Source organism: Rhinatrema bivittatum, chromosome 1, assembly GCF_901001135.1.
Source record: "Rhinatrema bivittatum chromosome 1, aRhiBiv1.1, whole genome shotgun sequence".
NCBI classification, from domain to species: domain Eukaryota; kingdom Metazoa; phylum Chordata; class Amphibia; order Gymnophiona; family Rhinatrematidae; genus Rhinatrema; species Rhinatrema bivittatum.
This window is the reverse complement of record NC_042615.1, coordinates 291,379,281-291,405,664: the sequence shown is the minus strand read 5'-3', so window position 1 is coordinate 291,405,664 and position 26,384 is coordinate 291,379,281. Positions and strand designations below refer to the sequence as shown.

The window sequence follows — 26,384 nt, the reverse complement described above, 5'->3', positions numbered from 1 at the left end:
TAAAAAAATAAATTGGACTTGATTACTAGAGAGAGGACACTAAGGAAACCTTCTGCAATAGCATTTAACTTTCAAAAGGAAGATTATGATAAAATAAGGAAAATGGAATGGAAAAAAATGAAAGCATCAACTGCAAAGGTTAAGAGATTACATCAGGCATAGACATTGTTTAAAAGTACCATCTTGGAAGCCCAGACCAGATGCATTCCATGCACTACAAAGGATAGAAGAAAGGCTATATGACTGCTAGCATGGTTAAAAATGTAAGGTGAAAGAGGCTATTCTAGCCAAAAGAACAGCTTTCAAACAATGGACAAGGGATCTAAATGAAGAAAACAGGAAATAGCATAAGCACTGGCAAGCAATGTTCCTTCCATTTTTTTGAAAGGAAGAGAGGATAACTTTAAAAGACCTGTGCATGCACCCCCATATGCATGTATACAGCTGCATACAACACACCCAGTATTTTAAAACCCGCACTTCTCATATACATACGAATTATAAAATACACATAAATCTACCCTGCAATATTTGTATCCATGTAAAAGATGGATTAGTTCTGCTTTATTAAGCTAAGTGGCATTTTTGTTGCTAATTAGTCGGATAAGTTTTAAAAGCGCTACTTATCCAGCTAACAAAGCTAGCAAAAAAATCTAAGACTTATCCGGCTAAGTAGCAACAAAGATGCTACTTAGCTGAGTAAGTCAGAATTTATCCTACTACCTGAAGCACAACTACTCTACCCATGCATTTTTACTTCTTATTTTAAAAATATACATAAGGAGATTTTACATGTGTAATTTACATGCATTTATCCCCACAAGCTGGTTTTCACGCATGCAAGTCAGCAGATTTTTCAACATGCGCATGTCAATCTAATTAGCAGTTTTATTAATTGATCTACTAGAACATCCAGTTCATCTGTAGGTCAGCAAGATCTTTCTGGCTCTTCAGCCTGAACTCCCGCCAGTTCACCCAACCACATACCCAGATAGTATTTCACAATAAAGACATTTACTATCAATTTTGCCAGATAAAGAGCAGATATAAATATACATGAGTAATCTGTCAAATCTACATGTGTAAATTTTTATAAAATATCATCTTACATACAAATGTTGGTCTCACCCCAGAATGCCCCAGACCTCCTTTTTACACACATAAATGTATTTGCAAACCTTTATTTACACGTGTATATTTGAGCTTCGTAAAATAGTATATATGTGGGTGCATGTTATTTACATATGTATATGCTCATTTTTCCACATGCAACCTTTGGAAACTTCACTCTGTTCGAAAAAATGTATTTTTTGCAACTTTTTATAAGCTGATTTCAAATTTTACCACCATGAGCCAGCATAATGCTAATTTTATTTTGATTTCTTGTGCGCATTATGTTTTGTCATGCGCATACGCACACATACAACTTAGAGAGAACAGTGCTGGCAAGTTAGATGCAAAGCATTAATAAGGAAGGCAAAGGCAAAATTTGAAAAGAAGCTTGCTGTGGAAGCAAAAATTCAGAATAAAATTTTTTTTAGGTATATCTAAAGCAAAATGCCTGCAAGGGGGTCATTTGGATCATTAGAAGGCCAAAGGGTAAAAATGGGCACAATTTATTTGGATTTATTACCCACTTTTTTGAATAAGAAATTTGTCTAAGACAGATTACAACATATTAGAACAGTAATATACAATCAGAGACCTGTGGATATAGCAACTTAACAAGTCTAGTCTGAAGGAGACTTCAGGAAGGACTAAACTTGATATCTATCAAAGAGGACTAAACTAGGGAAAATATGGTACACTATGGGAGGACAAGGCCATAGCAGAGAAATTAAATGAATTCTTTGATTCAATCTTTACTGAGGAAGATCTAAGGAGGATACCTAAGCCAGAAGTGATATTTAAAGGTGATTCAGAGGAACTGAAACAAATTTCAGTGAAACTGGAAGATGTAATATGGCATATTGACAAACTAAAGAACAGTGAAGTAACTGGACCAGGTAGTACACATCCCAGAATGCTGAAGGATCTGAAAAATGAAATTGCAGACCTATTAGTAATTTGTAAAATATCATTAAAATCAGCTACAGTACCTGAAGTTACTGTGGCCAATGTAACACTAGTTTTTAAAAAGGGTTCCAGGGGTGATCCAGGAAACTATAGACCGGTGAGCTTGACGTCAGTAAAGAACAAAATTACTGAACATACAGATAGTCATAGTTTAATGCGATAAAGCCAACATGGATTTTGCCAAGGGAAATCTTGCCTCACCAATCTGCTACATTTTTTGAAGGCAAGAATAAATGTGAGCAAGCTGATATAGTATATCTGCGTTTTCACAAAGTATTTGAGAAAGTACCTCTTGAAAGATTTAAGGAAATTAAAAAGTCATGGGATAGGAGGCAATGTTGTATTGTGGAATGAGAACTGGTTAAAAGACAGAAAACAGAGAAGGGCTAAATGGTCAAATTTCTCAATGGAGAGAGGTGAGTAGTGAAATGCCACAAGAATCTGAACTAGGACCACTATCTTTTAACAGATTTATAAATGACCTAGAGATGGTAATGAGTGAGGTGATATAATTTGAGTGCTACAAAATGTTTCAAAGTTGTTAAATCACAGTATACGGCAATACCATACATCAAATTACAAGAGGATCTGGCAAGACTGGGCAATCAAAAGGAAGATGCCATTTAATGTGGGAACGTGAAAGGTGATGCATATAAGGAAGAACAACCCAAATTATTGCTAAACAATGCAAGGTTCCAGATTGGGAGTCACCACCTAGAAAAAGAAATATAGGCATCATTATGGATTAAATGTTGAAATTCTCTGCTCAGTGTGCAGTAGCTGCCAAAAAAGCAAATAGAATGCTAGGAATTAGGGATGTACAGTGAAAAAATGTGTTTTTGTTTTTTGGTTGATTTTAGGAAGGCTTTTTTTTCCCAGAAATGTCAGTTCATGGAATGTTTGATTTGTTTCATTTGTTTGAAAAAAATGAATCAAACATTATAAAAAAGGCAAAAAACTGAAAACAGGGCCTCCCAAGACCTCCCACACACCCAGAAAATGACAAAAGGATCCCCCCGGCCCCCACTTATCTGATCTGGTAAAGATCCACTGACTCGGCCTTGTGTAGGCTGAGAAAGCGATAGGTTGCCACGACCTCAGACTCAGCCTACTGAAGGCCAATGTCTGGGCTCGGCCTTGGGCAGAGCACAGGCCCAGGCCCGATGCAGCGGACTGGCCTGAAGGACAGGTCCTGATGCCGGAGACTCGATCCGGACCGAGGCCTGATGCCAGGTCCCAATGCCTGAGCCTAAGCCTAGGCTGGAGGCCAGGCTCAGGCCCGATGCTTGCAGTTCAGCTCGGAGGCCGGGTCCCAATGCTGGGGCCTCGGTCTAGAGTCAGGCCCAATTCAGGGGACTGGCCCATAGAACGTGTCTCCAATGTCTGGGCATTGGCTGAAACTAGAGCCTGATACTGCAGCCCAGCCTGGAGGCCAGATCCTGATGGCTGGACCTGTGCCCAAGCCTTGGAGCAGGTCAGATGCAATCTTCTTTTATTCTTCAACTAACGCCATCTGCTGGATGGTACTATATTGATATATGGTATTGTTGTACACTGCCATATATCAAAATAGCACCAACCTCTCAGGTGAATGCACCAGAGACAATTAACTCTGGCATGAATCCAGTGGATAGCATCAGTTGAAGAAAAGAAGGTCGGACCTGCCTCGAGGCTTGGGCTCTGGGCATAGGCCTGCTCCCACACCGAGGTCCCTACATTGGGACCTGGCCCCTGGGCTGGGCTGTGGCATAGAGCCTGGGACTGGGACCTGTCCTAGGCCAAAGCCCAGGCATTGGGACCTGGCCTTTGGGCCAGGCTCCAGCATCAGACCTGGGGCTAGGTCAAGGTACCGGCATGGAGACCTGACCTCCAGGCCAGGCCGTGTCATCGGGACCCAACCTCTGGGCCAGACTGTGTCATCAGGCCTGGATATGGACTCTGGCTTGGCCACTTCTGCAGATATCCGACAGATCAGGTAGGTTTGTTTGGGGGAGGCTCTGCCAAGGCCCCAGCATTAGACTGGGCCTAGGCCACAGCCCATACTTTGGGCCTCAGTCTACGCCCTAGGCAAGGCCCCAGCTTCGGGCCTAGGTCTAGACCTACGCTGAGGTGCTGGCATCGCATTTGGGCATAGGCCAAAGCCCCTGCTTTAGGCCTTGGCCTGTTCCTTAAGTGAGGCCCTGACTTTGGCCATAGGCCTAAGCCTGATGCATTCATTTAAAATGTATAAGGGGGCCCACCGAATGAAACAAATTTGCCATATTGTCATGTTTTGCGCATTCGTTTTAAACAAATGCACATTCCTACCACAAATTATTAGGAAAGGAATAGAGAATAATGCAGAGAATATCATATTTCCTTTGTATCGCTCCTTGGTGTGACTTTATCCTGAATATTGTGTGCAATTCTCGTTACTACTTCAAAAAGATATAAGAGAATTAGAAAAGATTCAGAGAAGGGCAACCAAAATGATAAAGGGGATGGAATGATTCCCGTGTGAGGAAAGGCTAAAGAATTTAGGGATCTTTGGCTTGTAGAAGAGATGGCCGAGAGGAGATATGATAGAAGTCTCAAAAATAATGAATGGAGTAAAATGGGTAAGTGCGAAACAGTTGTTTAATCTTTCAAAAAGTACAAAGATTAGGGGGACATACAATAAAGCTACTAGGTAATACATTTAAAAGAAATAGGAAAAAATATATTTTTACTCAATGCATAATTTTGCTCTGTAACTCATTGCTGGTGGATGTGGTAAAAGCTGTTAGAGCAGCTGAATTTAAAAAAGGTTTGGACAAGTTCCTGGAAAAAAAGTCCATAAACCATTATTAAGGTAGACTTGGGGAAATCCACAGCTTGTTCCTGGGATAAGCAGCATGGAATCCATTGACCTTTTGGGATCTTGCCAGGTACTTGTGACTTGTATTGGCCAATGTTGGAAACAGGATACTGGGATTGATGGACCTTTTGGTCAGACCTGCTATGGTAAATCTTATGTTCTTATTTGTGGGTCACCTAATTTGTGGTACTTTTACCTGTGGTATTTTTCTATCAGAAAAAATATCACATACACCTAGATTCATCAAAATGCTGTAATAATGCATGAATAACTCCTGCGCTAAGAAAAAGGGGTATCATTATGGATATTTTAGAATTACTACACCAGTAGTTTTCCATGGGGTGGTAAATGCTTTGCATTGTGTGCTGAGAAAGAGAGAGGGGGAGAAGGAGAGAGAGAGACTACCTATAAGGCCTTCATAGTAGTTATTTATATCTCTATAGTAGGGCCATCTAATAGCTCAAGGTGAGGTTTTGCTGGTGGTTTAGGAGCCAGTTTTTCATGCAGAGTGAGACGTAAACAGCACAGTACACCTCGGTGAAGATTTGATGTCATTTGGAGTGAAGAAAGTTTCACAAAGATGACATTTCTACTATGTTCTCTCACCTTAGCTTAATGGACTCTATAACAGGATACCATCAAGATAAGGCGAGATAACATAGTACAAAATTTCATCTTTGTGAGACTTTCCTTACTCCAAATGACGTCAAATCTTCACAGAGGTGTACTGTGCTGAAGATCTGTTATCTCAACAGTATTTTTCTTCTCTGGGGAAAAAAAACTAGTTTAGTAAGCAAGACCCTTTGGACTAGTAATATAGGGCCAGATATTTATACCTACGTGCGGACATAGATTTGTGCGTGCAACCCGGCATGCACAAATCTACGCCCGATTTTATAACATGCACTCGCAGCTGTGTGCTTGTTATAAAATCCGGGGTCGGCGCACGCAAGGGGGTGCACACTTGTGCACGCCGAGCCCTAGGGGGAGACCTGATGGCTTTCCCCATTCCCTCTGCCCCCCCACCTTCCCCTCCCTTCCCCTATCTAACCTGCCCCCCAGCCCTACCTAAATCCCTCCCCTACCTTTATGTTTTTATTTACACCTGCCTCTGGGCAGGCGTAGATTGCACGCACCAGCCAAGTGAAATTGCGCGATCCCCGGGCCCAGCGACAGTAGAGAGGCCTCTGGCCACGCCATGTCCCTGGATCGCCCTGCCCACGCCCCACCCATTTTTTCAAGCCCCGGGACTTGCACGCGTCCCAGGGCTTGCGCGCGTCGCCGGGCCTATGCAAAATAGGCTAGGCGCATGCAGGAGCGGATTTTTGGGGTTACGCGAGTAACCCTTTTAAAATCCGCCCCCTAAGGTTTTTAACAAGTCTGGAACATATTTTTTAAGATTGGCATGATCCCCAAAATTGCAGAGTTTTTTTGCACTTGTTTAGCTACATAGACTATTCTTGGACAAAAAATGTTTTGTAGGGTAAATAGACCGCTCCCTTGCCAGGTCTCTCAGTCTCACATTCTGCTTCAAATTTCTCTTAATAGCAGAAAGGACATTAACTGCTTCCACTCAGATTTCCACCATTATTGGCATTATCTGCAGGACAGAGATACATATGGGGATCCTCCCTATTTTGTTATTAGAAAAAGGCACAGAGCACAAATTTACAAAAAGTCATTGTTACAACTCAGTCTTGTCACCTATAACTGGGCAACAAACTTAACAGTTTATATTTCAATAAACATTCAGTAAAAACAAGATCCTAGTTAGGCATGATCCTATAATCAACTGGCAGTAATGATGGCTGAATTTTATGGGCAATAAGGAAGTCCATATTCAAAAGCATTTAGCTAGATAACAGAGAAGTTATCCAGCTAAATGAAGATTTTGGTACTTATGTAGCTAACTCCAATATTCAGAGTTAGTAAGTCAGTTTATCTGGCTAAGTCTGGTCAGCTGGTACACCTGCCCTAAAGTTAGCCAGATAAACTTATCCGGCTAACTTTAAGATATCCGGATATATTCAGTAATATGGCTTAGAGATGTGCATTCGTTTTTGCCGAATTGGAAAACTGCAACGAAATTGTCCAATTCGGCATGTTTCAGGGAGCCCCAAAAAAATCAGGATTTTCCCGTTTTATTGCAAAAATATGTTTTTCCGATTAGTGCACACTAACGAGAGTCAGTGCGCGCTAACTCCCCATTAGTGCGCCCTAACACCCGTTAGGGCACACTAACAAAAAGTAACAAAAAGTAACAAAATCTAACTGTTTTTGTTAGTGCGCGCTAACGGGGAGTTAGCACACACTAACTAAAAATTGATTTTTCGCGAAAAAAAAGACCCGAACTGAAAAAAAATGACATTTTCCATGGTGGCCAAAAAACAAAGAATGACACAAACACAAAAACAATGCATATCTCTAATATGGCTAGCCTCTGAATATACAGTATGAGTTAGGTTAGCTGGATACATTTATCTAGTTATATAACTGAGCTGAACAACGTATATAAAATATAAATATGAAGCGAAGAAAACTTTCTTTATGGATTTGATTGTGAAGGCAAACAGGAGAACTATTTCAAATAGCTAATAATCTATTTAAGTGTACTTCTGTTAAGACAGACATTTTGAATAAAGCTCCTGACTGTGAACAGTTAGCACAGTTCCATTTAGAGGTAGCCCTGATCAGAGAATCTTTAGACTAGACACAGTCCTGCTATGCTCTTCTCTAGTCCACGCACAGCAAGCAGAGTTTAACTCTGCTACATCTGCTGGTTCCACTGACCATTTGCTGGTTGGGTAGTTAGCATCCAAGGAAAAGGAAAAAGAAAAATGTTGTGGTCTGAGATTACTAAGAAAATGAAAGCATTGATAATTAAATTCAGGAAAGATACTTGTGACCTTCATCCCTGCCCAACAGGGCATCTTTCAAAAGCTAATAATCTTCTGAAAAATATTTTACTAATATTGTTAACATATCATGGAACAGAGGATACTTTCCTACTTCTCTGAAATCGTCTATACTGGCTCCTACCCTAAAAAATATGACCTTGGATGTTATGCAGTGCATGTTATAAACCTATCTCCAACTTATAGCCAAGCTAGTGGAAAACACTGTCACAGTCCAACTTCTAGATTATCTAGAAACATAACCTTTTAGATCAATTTCAAACAGGATTTAGAAAATGTTTTACCACTGAAACAGTGCTTATAGCATTAATAGATGACCTTCGATTGTTGATGAATAGGGGTGAAGTAGGTTTTTTTTAATGCAGCTTGACTTGTCAGCTGTGTTTGAGTTTGTTGAGCATGCACTACTTTTGAAGAATGAGAGATCTGAGTAGCAATAGCACAGTTGCTGACTGGTTTAATTCATTCTTAAAGGAGAGACAGCAGAGAATTAAAATACTCTTGCAATTAACTCAAGCCTGGGTTCTATGTTTGGTGTCTCACAAGGTTCTCAAAAGGTTCTCTCTCATTTTTAATGTCTTCCTAAAGCCATTAAGCTCTATTATTAGAGAACTTGATCTTGTCTATTACAGCTATGCTGATGACATCCAACTTCTCTTGACAGTGAAGGGATAATTAGAGAAAAATTCATACACCTTAAGTGAATATTTTTCTTTAACCATATGGTTGAATGCCGATGAGCAGACTAAAACTAAAACATAACAAGACAGAACAGTTGTGGGTGCATAGGTCTGCCTTATTCTCATCTGGTCTATGCCGAAAGGTGGAAGATGTGATCCTTTTCCCAGTATAGAAGTTTTGAAGTCTCTGGGTTATCATCAATTCTTCCCTTTCCGTGGATGATGAGGTAACTTTGGTAGCCAGGAAGGCATTTGTTGAGTAGACAGGCAATTTTGCACCCATGTTTGAGTCAGTCAGAGCTGAGGACAGTAAGTCAGGCAGAAGTCCTCTCCCATCTCGATTATTTTAATGCAGTCTACTAGGGGCTCCCATACAGGACTGCATATCAGTTGCAGCTGGTGTAAAATTCCATAGAAATGGCACATGGTCATGCCTTTCCTCAGGGCACTTTACTGGCTACCTTTGTCTGCTTCAAAATTGTTAATACTTTTAGAGTTTTGTGGGGTTTAAGCCTAAGATATTTAGTCCACCAACTCAAATGGTATGTACCCACATGTACTCTGTTCTATAGGCAAGTTTTTCACTTGGCATTGCCCTCAATAGAGATAAGATTTTGGTAATACAAGAAGACTATGTGTGACACAAAATATCCAGTTCTCCCCCTCAGTATAAGAACAGGAGAGATTGCATCACAAAGTTGTGACAAACAGTGTCTTGCCAAGATTGGAGTCTATTCAGCTTTTAAAAAGTTCTCAGAACTTGATCAATTAAAATTCAATCTTTGTGACTTCTTTGAGACCTACCTTTAGTAAAATGGACTTTTGTCATTCTTGGCTATTACAACTTGCTAGCCTTCATATAAGCAGTTTGGTGGAAAAGACTGTGAATCTTTCGTTACAGGAAGGTGTCTTTCCGACTCCTTAAAGGAGGCATTGGTGAAATCTTTGCTGAAAAATATCTAGTTTGAACCTTATGTGCTAGCCAACTTCATGCCTGTCTCCAATTTTCCTTATCTTGCAAAACTTTGAAGGAAGCAGTATTAATGCAATTGTCCCGGGTCCTGGAGGACGCTAATGTTTTCGATAAATGCCATTCAGGATTTCAATCTTGTCATGACATGGAGATCTTTCACTTGTGAACTTGCTACACAATTTTCTGGGTAAAGGTTGTGATGCTGCTGTGGTCCTGTTGGATTTGACTGCAGCATTTGAGGTAGTAGGGCCATCATATCCTAAGGGAGCGGCTTCAGGAGGTTAGTATTGTTGATGGTTTATGTCCATATTTGGAGAACAGGAAGCTGAGGGTGGTTCTGGAGAATCATTCCCCCTGTACGATATTTGTTCTCTGTGGTGGTCCTCAGCATTCCTTTTTTATTTCTTCTTTACCTTCTTCTCTAGCAAAGTTATTATGGAACCTGGGCATCAGGTTTATGTTTCATGCTGATGACATTCAACTTTGTGTTCCACTTGGGTAAGAGAGAGAAGGCTGTGGATTATTTAAATGGCTGCCTGGCAATGTCTGCTGGCCAGATTTCTCAGAAACAATCTAAAGTTAAACCTCAGCATTCTGAATTGCTGTGGTTTAGGAGACCCACTCCTTTTCTTACAGCCCCTGTGGTAAAGATTTACAATGCGGTCATTCTAGTGTCTGATTCTGGCCACATTCTGGGAGTCTCAATTGATTCCATACTTATAGGTACCTTTGTTTTCAGTGTTTATTTGTCCCAGGAATTTATCAGTGTTTATTGCAAGAACAAAAACAGGAGAAATCAATGGGAAAAAATTGACTCATCATTTTCCAGATAAATATAATTTTGTACTTGTTGCAAGGAACACTGATAAATTAAGGGGAAAACTAAAGTAAAAACCGAAAACAAAGAACTGGACATACTTGGCAGATCTGTTGCATCCTTGGTGATCTTTGTAAAGATGACCTTTGCACAGTAGTTCAGGTACTGGTCATTTCCAAGCTGGACTATTGTAATGTTCTCTATGTGGGCTCTCAATGTATGCCCTTCATAGATCAGGAATTGATACAGAATTCTTCTGCTCAGGTCACGTTGCCTTGGGGAAAATATTTTGCTCACTCTGAATGCTTTGCATTGGCTTCCGGTTCAGTTTCATTCATAATTTAAACCTCTCTCGATCTGTATATTATTTGGTTCCAGCACACCTGAAAAAGAGACTGAGCCTATATTAGCCCTCAAGGAATTTGATATTTTCTCAAGAGATCCTATTACCTTCATCAAAAGGAGGCTAGCCTGCAGTCTGCTTGTAAGAGAGCATTGAAGCAAAAATGTTGGCTAAATTGTTGCAGTTTAGAAAAATAGTAAAATCCTCCCTATTTCAAACCTCATTTAGTTAATCTTGTATGATTTGACTCTGATTGTTTCATTTAAGTTGGTTACTCTGCCAGGCAGATGTTTGAAAGGGCAGGTTCAATTTATTTTATATTTACTGTTTACAAATCCATTGGACATAAATGTGTTTATATTTTATCATCAGGTACTATTGTATTTCTGAGGTATGTTCAATGTATTTGTAAATTGTCCTGAGTATTATAAGTAGATTGTGGCAGGAAATAAATTTGAATGAATAAAGAAATTGAGGCATGTTAGTCCTTGAGAAATAAAAATTTCAGGTAAGACATCAGAACTGTGAAACCTTTTGGCTCTTGAGTTGAAAACAGAGTCCACTTGTTTATTTACAAAGAAACTGAAAACCTGGATATTCGAACAGTTGCCTGGAGCCTAGTAAGTGCAGTCACATCATCTGATCTCTGAACCTCAGAACTGTAGAACTTCCTTTAGATCCTATGGCAGGGGGTGGCTGGTGATTCTGTTTACCTATGATAATGGATATTTTTATTTGTATTATGCTTGTTATCCATCTTGAACACGAAGGTCCTTGAAAAAGTAGACTAAAAATGCTAAATTAAATGTAATTAAAAACAATTGCATATTCTGATTGTATATTCTGGGAAATTAAATTAATTTTCTGCCAGTACTGTAATTTTTAACTAATTATTAAATCTATAGCAATAGAACGTTTGGAGAGGGATTCTGATTCTTTCCTGGCTACAGTAATTGGAATTAAAAGACAAAAATGCCCACTAATTTAAATATCTCTATGGCAACCTATTCTTTTTTTTTAGAAATCAATCACTGATGATGGTTCGAAACAGCTTCTTTCTCCATCTTCCTCTGTAAGGGCTCTTCCCTTCTCCTTCCCATCCTATTCTACATTGCTGCTCCATACAGGGGACAATCTCATGCACCCCAACAAATGAAGAGGAGCCACAGCTCTCCTCCTGGATTATGCAGAATCTGTCCCACAAAATTAGGCATGGGGACCAGGAAACAGCAGCAGTGGCCTGGAAGCCTGTGCAGGCTAGATATGAAGAATGAATAGCATCAGTGTCAGCTGGAAGCGAAAAAGGAGCAGCAGCAAACAGGCCTATGTAGACAGGAGAATCAGCATCGACCCGCACAGGCTGGAAGGTTAAGCCTGCAGTTGGGCCCAAACAAAGGAGGGAGCAGTGGGGCTCCAGGGGATCCTGAAGGAGAGATAGACAGCGCGTTTGGGGAAAGGTAGGAGAGAGCTAGTGATCTTGCTAAAGAGAGGGGTGGCAGACAGAGAGAAAGCTAGGAGGTTTTGCTGGGGTGAGGGGAGAGAACTGTGGGGGAGCAGAGAGAGAGAGCTGGGGTGGAGTTTAAACCTTGTGGGGGCAGAGAGAGAAAGCTGGCAGCCTTGCTGGGGGAACAGAGAGATGGAGCTGAGAAGAGGGCATCAAGCCTACTGAGTGGAGGGGAAGGTAAAGAAATGAGAGGAGGGGGGGGGGGGGGTCTGGGCTTCAAAGGGGGGGCAGGGTGGGAGAAGAGAGAGAATGAATGGGTGGGAGTTTGAGCCTGGTGGAGCAAAGTGAGAAAGCTGGTGGGGGAAAAGAAGGAGGAGGAATGAGAGGTAGCAAGCAAACTGGGGGGCTGATCTGAAGGGGAGGAGAGATCAAGCATGGGGAAGGGCTTCAGATCATAAGGGGGGAGATAGCTGGAGATGGTCGATGAACCTTGGGAAGGGTGAGAGCAATCTGGAGGGGCCAGGTCTTATGACAGGAACATTCTGAACAAAAAAATAAAAAATCCTGCATCTTCGACTAATAACTTTCTGTACTGCCTTATAAATTAATTACCATTCACAGAGAGAGATTATATTTTATCATCTGAACAAATAAAGTGTGGCCCCCATGCCACAAGAAGTATATAGAAGTTAACACTGCTGGCAGGTTTGAAGGTAAAGTGGTGGATATCGCTTATAGGAGCCCTGAATGGTCTTTAACAGTGTGGGTAAACAGCTGCTGGAAGGGTACAGGTTGTGCATGGGACAAGAGGTTAGCCTGGAATCAGTGTAGGAATATTCCAGCTGAGCATCAGAAGGTGTTACCTACCCTTCCCGACAGGCAAGGGGGTACATCCCCTGAGGGGGGCTTGGTCACTGAGCAGACGTGATAAAAACCCTGACTCAACTGGGTCTGGGGGCTGCTCAAGATTGAAAGAGAAAGATACCGGTTGGAGCTGGGATCCTCTCCCAGGATTACAGAAGGGAGCAGCAGGAGTGGGCAGGGATTTTCCTCTAAAAATCCCTAAAGGCCAGACAAGAAGAAGCAGAGGGTGCGATACAGCCTGGGAGTTCTAAAATTAAACCTGTGTTTAACTGAGGCAAGAACTCATCTATGCCAGGAGGCCAAACTGTGCCGGAGGGAACTGTTTTTGGAGCTCGGAGGATCCTGAGGCTGCACCAGAAGGATTTTTTCCTTGAGCAGGACATTTTTGTGAGTAACAATTTTTCTGACTGAGGAAATTAAAGAGACAACCAGGCTAGATTGTGTAAAAGACTGAGGAGAGAGAGAAGAAAGAAAGTAACCAAAGACTCTCTGTTACTGTAAGAAGAAACTGTTATTTAAGGAGAGGAGCTGTTAGGAGAAGAGTAAAGGATTTTCTGGAGTTGTGATTCTGTTTAATTTCTGCATCTACCTGAACTGTCACTATCATTATATTTGATCCTGAAGTTTCTGCAGTAAACTATCTATTATTTGGAGCACAGCTTGAGTTTGGAGAGTGGTTTGTTTATGTGGCGTGTTCCCAGCCTGACACTGGCCCTGCAGGTTATCCTGCCCCCAGCTCAAGGCCCTGGACATTTATTTCCCCATCTGGGGACAGCAACCACAATGCTCCCCGAGGCTGGGAAGGTGACCCCCCCTGGCGTACAGGCAGTTACAAAAGTCTGCAGAATTTTGCAATATTCTTTTCAGAGAATTCCCTCGGGAATATTACAACTTGGAGACTAAATGTGTGGAGCCAGCTGCACTGGAGGCAGAAACTATGCGAAGCTAGGGGGCGGGGAGGGGGGAGTTATAAACTAGGTTATGTCATTGCCAACACACTCATTCCTCTTGAACTTTCTCCTATGATTTCTGTCTCACAATGTAACCCTTCCAGGTTTCCAGGCTATCAGGGAGAAAGGACCCAGCAGCTCGGTCAGTCGCAGGACACATTATGTTAAACATCATATGTTTAACATAATGTGTCCTGCGACCGACCGAGCTGCTGGGTCCTTTCTCCCTGATAGCCTGGAAACCTGGAAGGGTTACATTGTGAGACAGAAATCATAGGAGAAAGTTCAAGAGGAATGAGTGTGTTGGCAATGACATAACCTAGTTTATAACTCCCCCCTCCCCATGTTGTCCCATGCTTTCCCTGTTTTTCTCCCTCATCTGTCCTCCTACCAAAGACAAATGAGCCAAGACAAGAGAGCACCGTTTTCCTTTGGAGCTCTGCTGAATGCCGCTCTTGGTCAGCCGGAAGGCACTTCATGGGAGTCACACACAACACTGCTTTCTCTCGGAGGATGCGAATGCCGCTCCTGCTGTGTTACCAGTTTCAGACAGCTGGGGAAGCAGAAGCCCTGGTCTGGACTCAAGACCGACTTAGAATTGCCACAAAGCATTGCAGGTCACAACTGATGAGCCATTTGGCCGGCCCTGTAAAATCATTTTCAGCTAATTTCTTCTTTTAAACGATGGCACTTTACAACACAAAAGGTGAACGCCGGGCCTAACCCTTCATCTTTGCTGATGCCTTACTACTTTCATCAATCTTTCGCGCCAGCATAATGGCTGACAAGAAAAATGTTCACAACATTGCTTAATCCATTGCTGCCAAAGTGTCCATCATCAACTCCTAGTCATCTAAAGGAAGCCCGGTTTAATTGTTTACTGTAAACATACAATGACATTATCAGAAAAAGCAAAATGTTAAATCAAATGAAATAAGTAACATGTTTAATGGCCTGCTTTCCAAAGGGCTTCTGTAGTCTGGTGTTCTAAGGGAAATTATTAAAAAAAATAAGATTGTATATAAAAAAAAACCAGTCAAACAGCCAGGCATGACGATATCCTTGCTAATGGAAACATGCATGCTTAAGAAACCTTTCCATGGCTTCCGTTTGTCATATTCCCCAGTATTAAACTATTTCATTGTCAAACCCCGTGCTAGGACAGCTTTACCAGGGCACGAGCGTTGGGATTGGCTCGTTTGTCCAGGAGGAGTTTGGTCACTCGATAATGGCCGCAGTGAGCAGCAACATGGAGGGCAGTCAGATAATCCAGAGTAACGTCATCGACGGGAGCTTTGTGCTGCAGCAGGTGTTTCACGCAGTCCACGTGGTCCCCTTGGGCCGCCATGTGCAATGGAGAAAGTCCGTTCTATAGCAACAAAGCAAGATAAACAAGAAAACAGCCAGCTTACAAAAATGAATAGCAACACTCGAGTAACAACTGTTTGGATTATGAAATAATATCCAACTGCTTGTAAAGGACACTGGGGAGAAAAGGATATTTCATGGTATTGATTATTTCTGTTACAGATTAGTAGGAGTTTATTTATTTATTTATTTAAAATGGCTCTATTCCTCAACTTCCAAATACAAAATTTGTCCAGGGCAGATTACAGAAACACATACATAATAAGACTTAAAATTAAACTAGACAGCAAATCTCATACATTTAATAAAACACATTACATTTCGCTCAACCATATGCCTCTAGGAAAAAATGTGTTTAATCCCTCTGCCTGAACTTTAAATCTCTCACGTCCCTCAGCTGAACCAGCAAACTATTCCAACTTGCTGATGCAACTTACTCTCGCATGTGTTTGGGAAAGCCTACCCCTTACTCAGTGGGGACTCGCATAATAAACCAGCTGCTTGTGATCGCGGCGAGCTGTTGGGGAAATAATGGGACAATGTGTTCTTTAACGCACAATATTCTTCGGTAATTAGCAATTTATGGACAGTAGCTAAATGGCGAAACTTCTCCAGCCATTTCACCGGCAACCAGTGCAGATGCTGCAGCACAAATGTCACATGATCAAACTTTGAGAAAAACCCACAAAATCTAAGCTGCAGCATTTTACACTAGCTGCAATACTCTTGGCAAATTATCTGGTAGACCCACCAATAATGTTGCACAGTAATGGATGTGCCCCCATACCAGCATTAGGAAATCATTTACTAACGTACGCTTCTAGCACAGCTGTCCATAGCTATGCTGCAAACACCTGTGATTGCGTCTTTCAGCGATCCCAGGCCTACAAACATGGTTGCGAGGAAGATACCAGGGGGAGGGGGGTATAAGGAATTAGCGGAAGAAAGGGATGAATAGCGTAGGCAGGTGGGAGGGTGAGAGGAGACTGGATTATTATCTTTTTTCTCCAGGGAGGGAGGGGAACATGGAGGATGGCTCACAACTTTTTATGTGTTGGAGGTTTTTCTTTGGGGGGGGGACTCTACAAGTAGTAGGGACAATAATTAGTGGTGATGGGGTGCTCAGAATTGGGCAAGGAGGCCAGCAGTTTTGTTTTTTTTTCCCAAAAGGATGGCTACTTAACCAGATATCTTTTGAAGTTATCCAGTTTTGTGGCAGGTTATCCAGCCACACAAGGCCAAATAACTTTACACTTAATCGGACATATTTAAAATTTGGCCAGTTAGGTATAGGTAGCTTATCCCACTTAATATCCAAGACAAGATATCTGGCTAACTTTAGCTGGATAACTTGTCCACTATCCACCTTACTGAATATGACCTCCTTTCTGAATGCAATTTCATGTGCTAAATACTACACCACTTAATCTCACTTTATTGCATGCCATCTGAATTCCTAATCAGCTCATTATTCTTCATTTGCATGCCTTTTACTATATTCATACAGTAATTGTGATAAAACTCATCATGGCCACAATACCCTATTTGCCATGATATAAGAGGCAAGATAAATGGTTGGTACATATCTCATTGTGAACATATCTAAAATGCAATTACACATTTTTGCAATTTAGCACAAGGTTCCAAAGTGTTTACTTTATAAGTGTAGTAGTTGTGGATGGTGGCATGCTGCAGCAGGCACATTCAATAGTCTATGAATAACATTCAATAGTGCATTCAAACACAGCCAAAGATTTTTGTAAACGTTTTTGGAAAGCAACAATGTCAAGTCAATTAAAAAAAAAAAAAGTTCATTCTTTTGATTGTATTACTATAATTTCCAAGCTCATTTGATGTATAATTATCAAATGTTATTATTACCATCTACTTAAATGCACAGATAACCAAATCTACTAATGGACACACCTTGGTCCTGGCAAGCATTGGTGCTCCTCGCTCTAAGAGAACCTCTACAACTTGGTCATGTCCACTTCGTGCAGCACAGTGGAGTGGCGTCAGTCCATCCTGATTGGAAAAGGCAAGGGAAAGTTAATGACATATCTCTACATAACGAGCAGGTAGCAGACTGCACCATTCTGTGAACAAGTCTTCTGAGGTCTAGCCCTGGAAAGGAAGACAATCGGTAATGCACAAACCTGAACCAAATGCTCTTTTTTTGTACATCTTCCCCCAGGAAATAACAGCACATTTTCCATCCCTGGTGTACAACATGTGCTGACAAATTACAGATAGATTTTGTTAATCCATCACTGTTTTAGCCAGATTTTTGTGTTGGTATTGCAACCAACTGGAAGCTAACTTTCAAATTTATAATTAACATTGTTTGGTGCATCTAATAAGTGCTTTATGTAAAAATGGCACTTTGAAACCTAAATGGTTTATTCATCTGTGACTGGTGGCATGCCTTAGCACGATGAAGATTTGTCATGATAATTCTCTGATACTTCATGGTCCAGAGATTCCTGACAAACCAAAAACAGCACTGCAACATTTGATGCTGAAGGAAACGTTTCATGCGCATGCTTGGAAATGTATTTTGGAGAGTTGTTCAAAAGCACAAAGAAAGCATGAAAAACTGTAGCAGTGGAAAAACCTTTGCTTTCTGAGGCTGAATTGTAACCAATGCAAAACATGACAATCCCTTTGGCTAAAGCTATTGTGACCTTCTGGCCCAGAAAAACTTGCCCAGTCTGCCCATTTCCTCGACACAGCAGTGTTAGCTGAAGAAATGCCAATGAAACATTTAAAAGCAGGACAATTGGGCAATACGCACACTTGGCAATTTTGTTAGAATTTAAGTCCAAGGAAAGTCACAAATGGCTGAAAAGGATGAAGAGCCTTTTTCAACAAAGATTTATTTTTCACAGGCACAGAATGAGAAAAAGCCTCTTTTGAATAAAGCCCACAGAGGTATGATATCAACAATGAATGACCAAGAGGGAGAGCACTACAAACAAACCGAAGACATACACTTACAAGCTCCAGTGGAGTTCAATAACTTTATTGCCAAGGACTGCCATGCAGTTACAAAGATGAGTGTTCCTCCAACACAGTGAGGTAACAACAGAAAGGCTTAATTGTGGTGGAAAATGACAAAAAAAAACCAAAGCAAAACTGGGAGCTGCAATCCAAATGCAGTAAGAAACCTAGTGTAGGCACATGCATTACTGTTTGGACAGTTTGGAATCTGCTTGGCTTTGCCGTATACTCTCATCAGTTCAGTGAACAAACAGACATTTAAATGGGTTCACATAGTACAGAGTCAGCTAGATATGCCTAAGCATGAAATAGTCTGCCTAGCTGCTGCTAATATTTTAAACCCAGTTTCTTCATCGACCTGAAGAAGGGAGCATAGGACCCAACGTTAGTCGCAGATGTATTAAGTTAGTTCAATAAAAAGATATTGCTTACACTTTGTTTGTTAACCCTTATTTCTACATATTACAATGGACAAACATGCCAATTGCAATACTTTGAAATCTGACCCTTCTCTACTGGAAAGCACATAGAAAAACCTCCTGCCCTATTTATAACTACAGATATACAGAGACTAAAATAGCTTTTGGCATGATTTTTTTTTTATTTATACTAGGCCAATAGCCAGAAATAAATTGTGGGCCTGATTCTGTCAAATTTTATGATAATTAGGAGCCATCCCAGTGACTAAGTGACAGTGCTATGCATAAAGAAACTTGGGAATGAGTCCCAGTTCAGGTCTTCTGCTTCCTGGGTTGGCAGGGGCTAGGGATTCTGCAGAGTCAGCATTCACAGCCTCTGGGAGCAGGGAGGCAAGGTCATCTCGCAATGGTTACAGTTAGCAGCTATATTTAGAACCTATGATTGCAGAATTCTGGAAGAAGCCTTGGTGCATATCCTCCAGCTGAGCAGGGCCGGTGCTAGCTATTTTGCTGCCCTGTGCGAAGAATTATTGTGGGGACCCCACACACACCCACACACACTTCATTCACTCTCTGTCTCAGGCCTGCCAAAAAAAAGCCCAGATCCTTCCAGCAACCTAAACTTTAAACACTACCACCTCTCTACCCTCCGGGTCTTCACCCCCTCCCCTGGGCCCCATGGCTGATGCAAGAGTATTAGCTGCCCTAGGCAAATCTTATAACCTTGCACCCCCACTTCCTGCTCTCACCACGTACACAATTATAAATTATGCATTTATAATAGAGTTTACATGAAAAAGAATATTCAAAGTACAGTCTTCTGAGGTAAAAAACATATCACAACAAGTATTTGCATGCACTTCTCTGGTGTCAACCAGAAAACCCTACAAAAAAAGACACTTGGAACCCATATGGTATTAGGGCTACTGTAATGCATTAGGTGTGGATTTGACCCTCAGAAAGTCATGAGTAAATTACAATTAAAATATAATAAACGTCCCACACCAAAACAGCACTAACTGCCAGCACTTAAAAATGTAACAACCCTACCTATGAAAAGGCAACACTGCAAATATTACATCAGGCCCTAAAACACCAATATACCTCATATTAGGAAACAGAATAAACCAAGCTGTTATAAATTCCTATATGCTAGCAAAATCTCTTATCTCAATCACACGTGCAAAACACAGGCAGACTCTCACCAAATACAGGAAAAAGAAACCATAAAGTATAAATAGAAACATGCAGGCAAAAACTGAATAGGAAAACCGCAGCAAGTCAGTCTCTATGCAGTGTAACAATGAAAAAACAGAAACTATCACCAATCCTCAGACATTAAATAATAAAATCAAGAAATATAATAAATACATTAATCATAATAGTATAAACATACTAATAAAAAGAATATTTCAAAACAGCTGGTGAACAGAAGATCCATTAATTAAAAACTCAAACAATTTGTTTTAAATTTCTCAAATACCAATAAAATATTTCAAACAGCAGACACAAATATCATCCAAAGATTAAAACTAATAAGGATAAAATAATTCACGCTTGCCATACCAGGAAACTTTTTATTTCCAGTCAGATTGTTGTGAATCAGTGAGAGAGGGATGCATAAACTTTCTCCTCTCTCATACACATGCATACATATGCTCTCTCCTTCATACACGAACTTGCTCACTCCCTCTTGCATACACATGCTCACATGCACATGCTCCCTCTCACTCAAACACATTCTCACTCACATACATGTTCACACATGATCCCTCCTACATAAATGTTCTCACACACATTTTCCCTCTTATATACACATGCATGTGCAATTTAGCTATGCATGTTAACACCACTTGCAAAAGCATTAACACACTTTAGTACACTGGCTCCTAAAACATCAATTGTTAGCAGACTCAAAAATGAAGAAGACCATCACAGTAGCCTTTGAGGACAGTTCTTCTTGGGAGTGCTCCAATATTTATGTTAAGTCCAGCTGGTCTCCTATAATCACATAATTATTTCCATCCCTTTGTTAGGCAGGTAAGATAGTGAGTAGAAAAACATCTTCTGGATCTTCAACAACTTCCAATAATCATCTCTTAAAATATTCAAAGGTTTAACTTTTGATATTTTAGGACATTGATAAATAGGTTATCCTTACTGATGGAGTTCTCCAACCCCTCTACTTTGCCATGAAGACAAGAGTATCCTTAATAACTGAAGACTTCAGTGACTGAAGAGTAGACACTTGAATTTTCAAAATCGCACTAACAGAGTCCTTCAAGATTTCATTCTGACAGAAATCTGAACTCAGTCTCTTTAACAAATTTATCAAGCTCTTATATGTGGCCTGCAGTGCATATATCCAGACTGGCAGACAGGTAATGGCCATCCACACTCCTCCGTGGTGTAGTCAAGACATGCTTCCACTTGATATGTATAAATTGAGAAACAACCACAGAAAAGTTAACTTCCTGAACTGCTCCAGCTATAGCCACCAGAGATTCCACCACAGCAGCAATGGTTGCTTTTCCAAACAGCCCAGGGTCAGACAATTCTGAGATCACAGCATCTCTGCTCACCCTTACTGCCAAAATTCCTGGTGCAAGCTCCTCCTCCATGTTCAATGAATCTGAAAATTGACCAGGCTGAAATAAGTAGCTACCTTTGTTGGGCGAGAGGAGGAGGAGTACAGGGCCATGTGATCTGCCAGACCAAGAGAAATACCAATGTATTTATTTATTTATTTATTTTTGGTTTTTATATACCGGAAGTTCCTGTATACAATACATATCACTCCGGTTCACATTTAACAGAGATAACTATCGCCGGGGAGGCGGTTTACATGGAACATGTACAGGCTGAAGCAGTACCTCAAACTCACCACTCCACTTTTTGGATGGCAATGGGGCAGGAACTCCTGGTTGGGAGGCCAAAAAAATGATTCAGGGGTTCAGTCACAGATGGGGCATACAAGAATGGGTGTGCTCTTACTCTGCCCTTCTGTTTAAGCATTAAAAAAGCAAAAAAACAAAAAGAAAGAAGAAGATATATTTGAGCTTTTATGAGAGTCGGTAACTAGAGCTCAAAAACCCCAGTGTGACTAGGGCTCGCTATCTTATATTTAGTAATCTGGAAGCTTAATAAAGGCAGTGTTGCAAGTATCAATTACAAGAACCATTTTAAAAAGTTACCAAAAAAAGAAAGAAGGGGCTGACTTTTGAAACAGAACCGATTTCCATCACAGCCTTCTAGGGTAAGATGATGATTTCTTTACAGGAACTTTGTTAACAACATACAAATAATGAGTAGCTTATTTTGGACTACATTTTTAAAACCTTGCAAGGAAGCTAGATGCCTAATATCTTCCAGCTATTTCTCTGCCTATCTTATTTCAAACAGAGCAGAGAGTTGCCTAATCAATAACAGGAAGAGATAAAATCTCTAAATATATAAAGGGATAGACATACAATAGAACAATGACCGAATATTTAAGATAAGGAGGGAAAGTGGGATTGACGAGGCAGAAATTTTAAACAAGATCTTTTGTTTGATGCATTCAGAAGAGGGAAGAAGATGTGCCTAAGTCAGGATACAGATGCACAAATGATTATGAAATGATTGCAAACTCACAGTACGGAGGAGGAAGTAGGCATACAAAATCAGGGTAAATAAGGCAATAGGACCTGAGGTAGTACTGAAAGAGCCCAAGCAATGCCCACTGCACTACTCAAAGCTCTGCTCAATTTGTCTTAGGTGACAAGGAAGGCTCAGGGGGAGCGGATGTAGTTTTATTCCATAAAAGTGGGAAACACAGACACAGCACATAACTACAGACAGGGCAAAAGTATGGAAATACCGCAAAAGAAAAGGATAATGTAGCTATGTGTTGGGTCTGTGTTCCCATTTTTATGGAGTGAAACTATATCCGTTCCCTCTGATCCTTCCTTAAAACACACAGATTACAAGACCCTAGAAACATAGGTTCACACAGGAAAGACCTTGCCATAAAAAAAACCATGTGATTATGCTCCTTAATGAGGTAACAAAAGCAGGGATCAAGGAAGCACAGTAGAAAGGGCTAATCTATAATTCCCTAAGGCTTCTGTTACAGTTTCACATAGAAGACTGGTAAACATCTAAACAAGCTCGTAGTCAGTATCAAGCCTGAGCAAAACAAATTGCTTAAGTGTGTGAACAATAGAGGTAATAGCTGAAGTCCACTGTCATAACAGTCATCAATGGGGGGAGGGGAGGATCTCAGGACTGGGTGTCATGGGTTGTTATTTTAAGTATCTTAGAGGCATTGTAGAGAGAGTTGAGAGACAATGGGGTAGATTTTCAAAGTGTTGCGTGCGTAAGATACGTGCGCAACCCCCGAAAACCTACCCCTGCCTCCCCGCACAAGCACCGAGCCTATCTTGCATAGGCTCAGTGGCGCGCCCAAGTCCCGGGATGCGCGTATGTCCCGGGGCTTGCAAAAAGGGGCGGGGTGTGGGCGGGGCAGGGCGGGGCCTGAGCTTTCAGGCACAGCAGCCATTTGCCGCTGTGCCCAGGATCGCGGGCCAGCCGTCGGCCGGCGCGTGTAAATTACGCCTGCCAGGAGGCAGGCGAAACTTCTTCAACAAAGGTAAGAGGGGGTTCTAGGTAGGGCTGGGGGGGCAGGTTAGGTAGGGGAAGGTGCGGGGGCGCGGAAGGAAAGTTCCCTCCGAGGCAGGCTGCGTGGTTCGGCGCGTGCAAGTTGCACAATTGTGCACCCCCTTGCGCGCACCGACCCTGGATTTTATAACATGCGCGCGGCTGCGCGTGCATGTTATAAAATTGGGCGTAGATTTGTTCGCGCCGGGTTGCGCGAACAAATCTGCGCCCGCCCTCAGGTTTTAAAATCTGCCCCAAAATGTTTGTAGCTAAAACAAATCTGATATAGAATAGATATACTGGTAGGAGCAGGAAAATGAAAGGGGATTTGTAAATTTGCACTTCAGTGACAAAAAAAATGGTTACATTAATCATGTAGGGTATAATCATTCATTATCCACTTATCAAGTAGGAGGACAAGGTCTGAAACCGCCAAACAGGAAAGGAATCCTGGAGTAATCGTCTTGGCTGATCTGAAGGTTGCAGAGAAAGCTAACAGCATGCCCAGGACCATAAGGACAGAAAAGTGGCAGCAGGAAGAAAGGAGGTAAGGCTGCTTTTGTCTAGGTTGCAAGTGACACCCTAGCTTGAATAGTGTGTTCAGTTCTGGGGGCCATACCTTTGTAAAGCTGGGTGGCGAGGGGGACTGCAGGGCGGTGGGGTTTTTGCACGCTATGAAAATCATCTTATTGTAACACACTTTGTTATCTATGATGAGAGGCACGTAATCAAGTTTGACTAAATAAATAATGAAGGAAAGAGAGGGAAAGGGTGGAGGCAGCTCAGGAAATTACTACCAAACTGGTACAGAGCTGCAATGCAAACCCTAAAGAAAAAGGTTTAAGGAACTTAAAATTTGCTCACTGGGAGGGTGACGAGAAGAGGGAAACATAATAGAAACGTTCAAATATTTAGCCGGCTTCAAAGAAATAAAAAGGGGAAGTGTTTTTAACTTAAAAATTGAAACTCAAGGACAATGGGTTTTCCTATGAAATTGGAGGAAGGAAGGCTCAGAGGGACTTAAGGGGAAATATTTCTTTGCTGAGGGGGTTGGGGATGCCTGGAATAACCCCCTGGAGGCAATAGTAACCAAAACTGTGTGAGAATTTAAGCAGTCTTGGGACAGATACAGAGCAGGTGAGGGGTGACACTGGCAGGGATGCTTGGGTATTGCACTGGTTATGGAAAACTCTATGTTTGGTCACCTGAAACAGCAGGGGATCAAAAAGGGGAGAAGACAAAGCTGACCTGCACACACAATGGTAGCACAGCTGCATCAGGCTCCCAAAAGAAGCAGGCCAAAATGGTGGCAGGGCCTTGGTACATTTTCAGAAGTGATTGGAGAGAAATGGTCAATTTCCCAGCATGCACTGCCAGTCGATGTGGCTATACATTCCCAGCTTAGGACAAAAGGAGCAGCAGCAATATTTCAGAGGTGGTCAAGCTTGTATGGCTGACATCTTTATTACCATTCTGTGATTTTCCCCTTCTTTTCCTACCCTTTAGTTTTAATTAGTCTGTATATTATTTTGGCAACACATGTAAAATTGTCAAGCTAATAAAGTTATTTGAATCTGAAATATGGGAAATATCCCTAGCACAGTGGGTAGAGATCAGCATAAGGAAGGGCACTAACCACTGCTAACAGAGTGCAGGCAGTCAGCTGGAAAATATTCTTAGCTAGAGAGGAGTAGGAAATGGAAACTATGCAGACTGGGTGGGTCAACTAGTCCTTATCTGCCGACATCTACTATATAGCTCATTCATTCACCCTACATACACCATTCATTCATAACAGTAAAAACATCACATTCATAGTTAGAATTTTTATTGTGTGGTCTCATGAATAATAAAAAAATGTTTGCACAGATTGTTGTTTGATGTGATATCAATTTTATGGGTTCTCTTATGTAGTTGTTATTGTATGGATATAGGGAACCTATTGAATGGTTCACCCTCAGTGAGTATTACCTTGGTGACATCTATTATATGGCATCTACTTTATGTTAGTATTCCTGATTATATGCCTTCAGTCTCTGGTGGCAATTAATTGTAAACAAACCTAATAATTGACATAGTAACAACAAGCATCTCAGTTTGGCTTGTCATGTTATTTTATTGACAATAAACTGCTGTAAACTGATAATGATGCTGAAAAGAAAGAATCCTGTTTCATGGTTGCATAACGAGTTGGCTCTTTTTTCTTCACTTTGTCATTTATGGGATACATTTTCAAAGCCTTTATGTGCATAAAATCAGGAGTTCTCTCCTTGATGTTTGTATTGCTTGTGTATTTTCCTTTTACATCAAGAAAAGAGATTTATAATTAAAAAAAAAAAATCAGTGGTTATGTGGGTAGAATGGTTTAAACCAGAGCTGGCCTAGTGGCTCAATGGCATGGCTGGGGACAACCAAGCAGATGATGTAAATTGGATTCCCTGCCCTCAGACAGCCAAGGCTGGGGATGCTGTGAAGGTGGCATTGCTTAAAAAAGACCCAAGTTAAAGCATGTATTAAAAGCACATGTAATGCACAAACTTGCTAATTCATGTCAGTGGATTCCGATAAGATAAGTGCGACAGCGTCAGCTAACCACACTAAAAACACAGATAAGTGTGACTGAAAATATATCAAGTTACCTAATGATTAGAAAGCCTAATAGCTCACAAGGCTCATCAGCACGATAGCCATCAAATGTTGGCATCGTATGAAGGTATATTTGATTCAGAGGGAGGAGGAATAGCCTAGTGGTTAGAGCAGTGGGTTATGAACCAGGAGACCAGGGTTCAAGTCCTGCTGTCACTCCTTGTGACCTTGAGCAAGTCACTTTACCCTCCATTGCCTCAGGTACAAAAACTTAGATTGTAAGCCCTCTGGGAGATAGAGAAATATCTACAGTAGCTGAATGTAAACTGGTGTATGTAAAAATAATAAATAAATAGATATAGCAAGTTTGTGTATTACATGTGAAGGTGGCATTGACATCCCACCATGGTGACAGCTAGTGTCTGGATTTAGGGCCCATGATGATCCTTACTACACAGGGAAGAATCCCTGTGTA

The 26,384-nt window shown here is 41.3% G+C and overlaps 1 protein-coding gene across 1 annotated transcript in view; it reads right to left on the bottom strand.

The window, feature by feature from the left end:
* The window catches only part of ANK2 (ankyrin 2), a 573,506-nt gene that overhangs the window by 321,379 nt on the left and 225,743 nt on the right, over positions 1 to 26,384 (bottom strand). Inside the window, 2 exon segments of the mRNA XM_029608082.1 lie at positions 15,070 to 15,267; positions 17,193 to 17,291. Coding sequence (XP_029463942.1) covers positions 15,070 to 15,267; positions 17,193 to 17,291 — 297 coding nt within the window.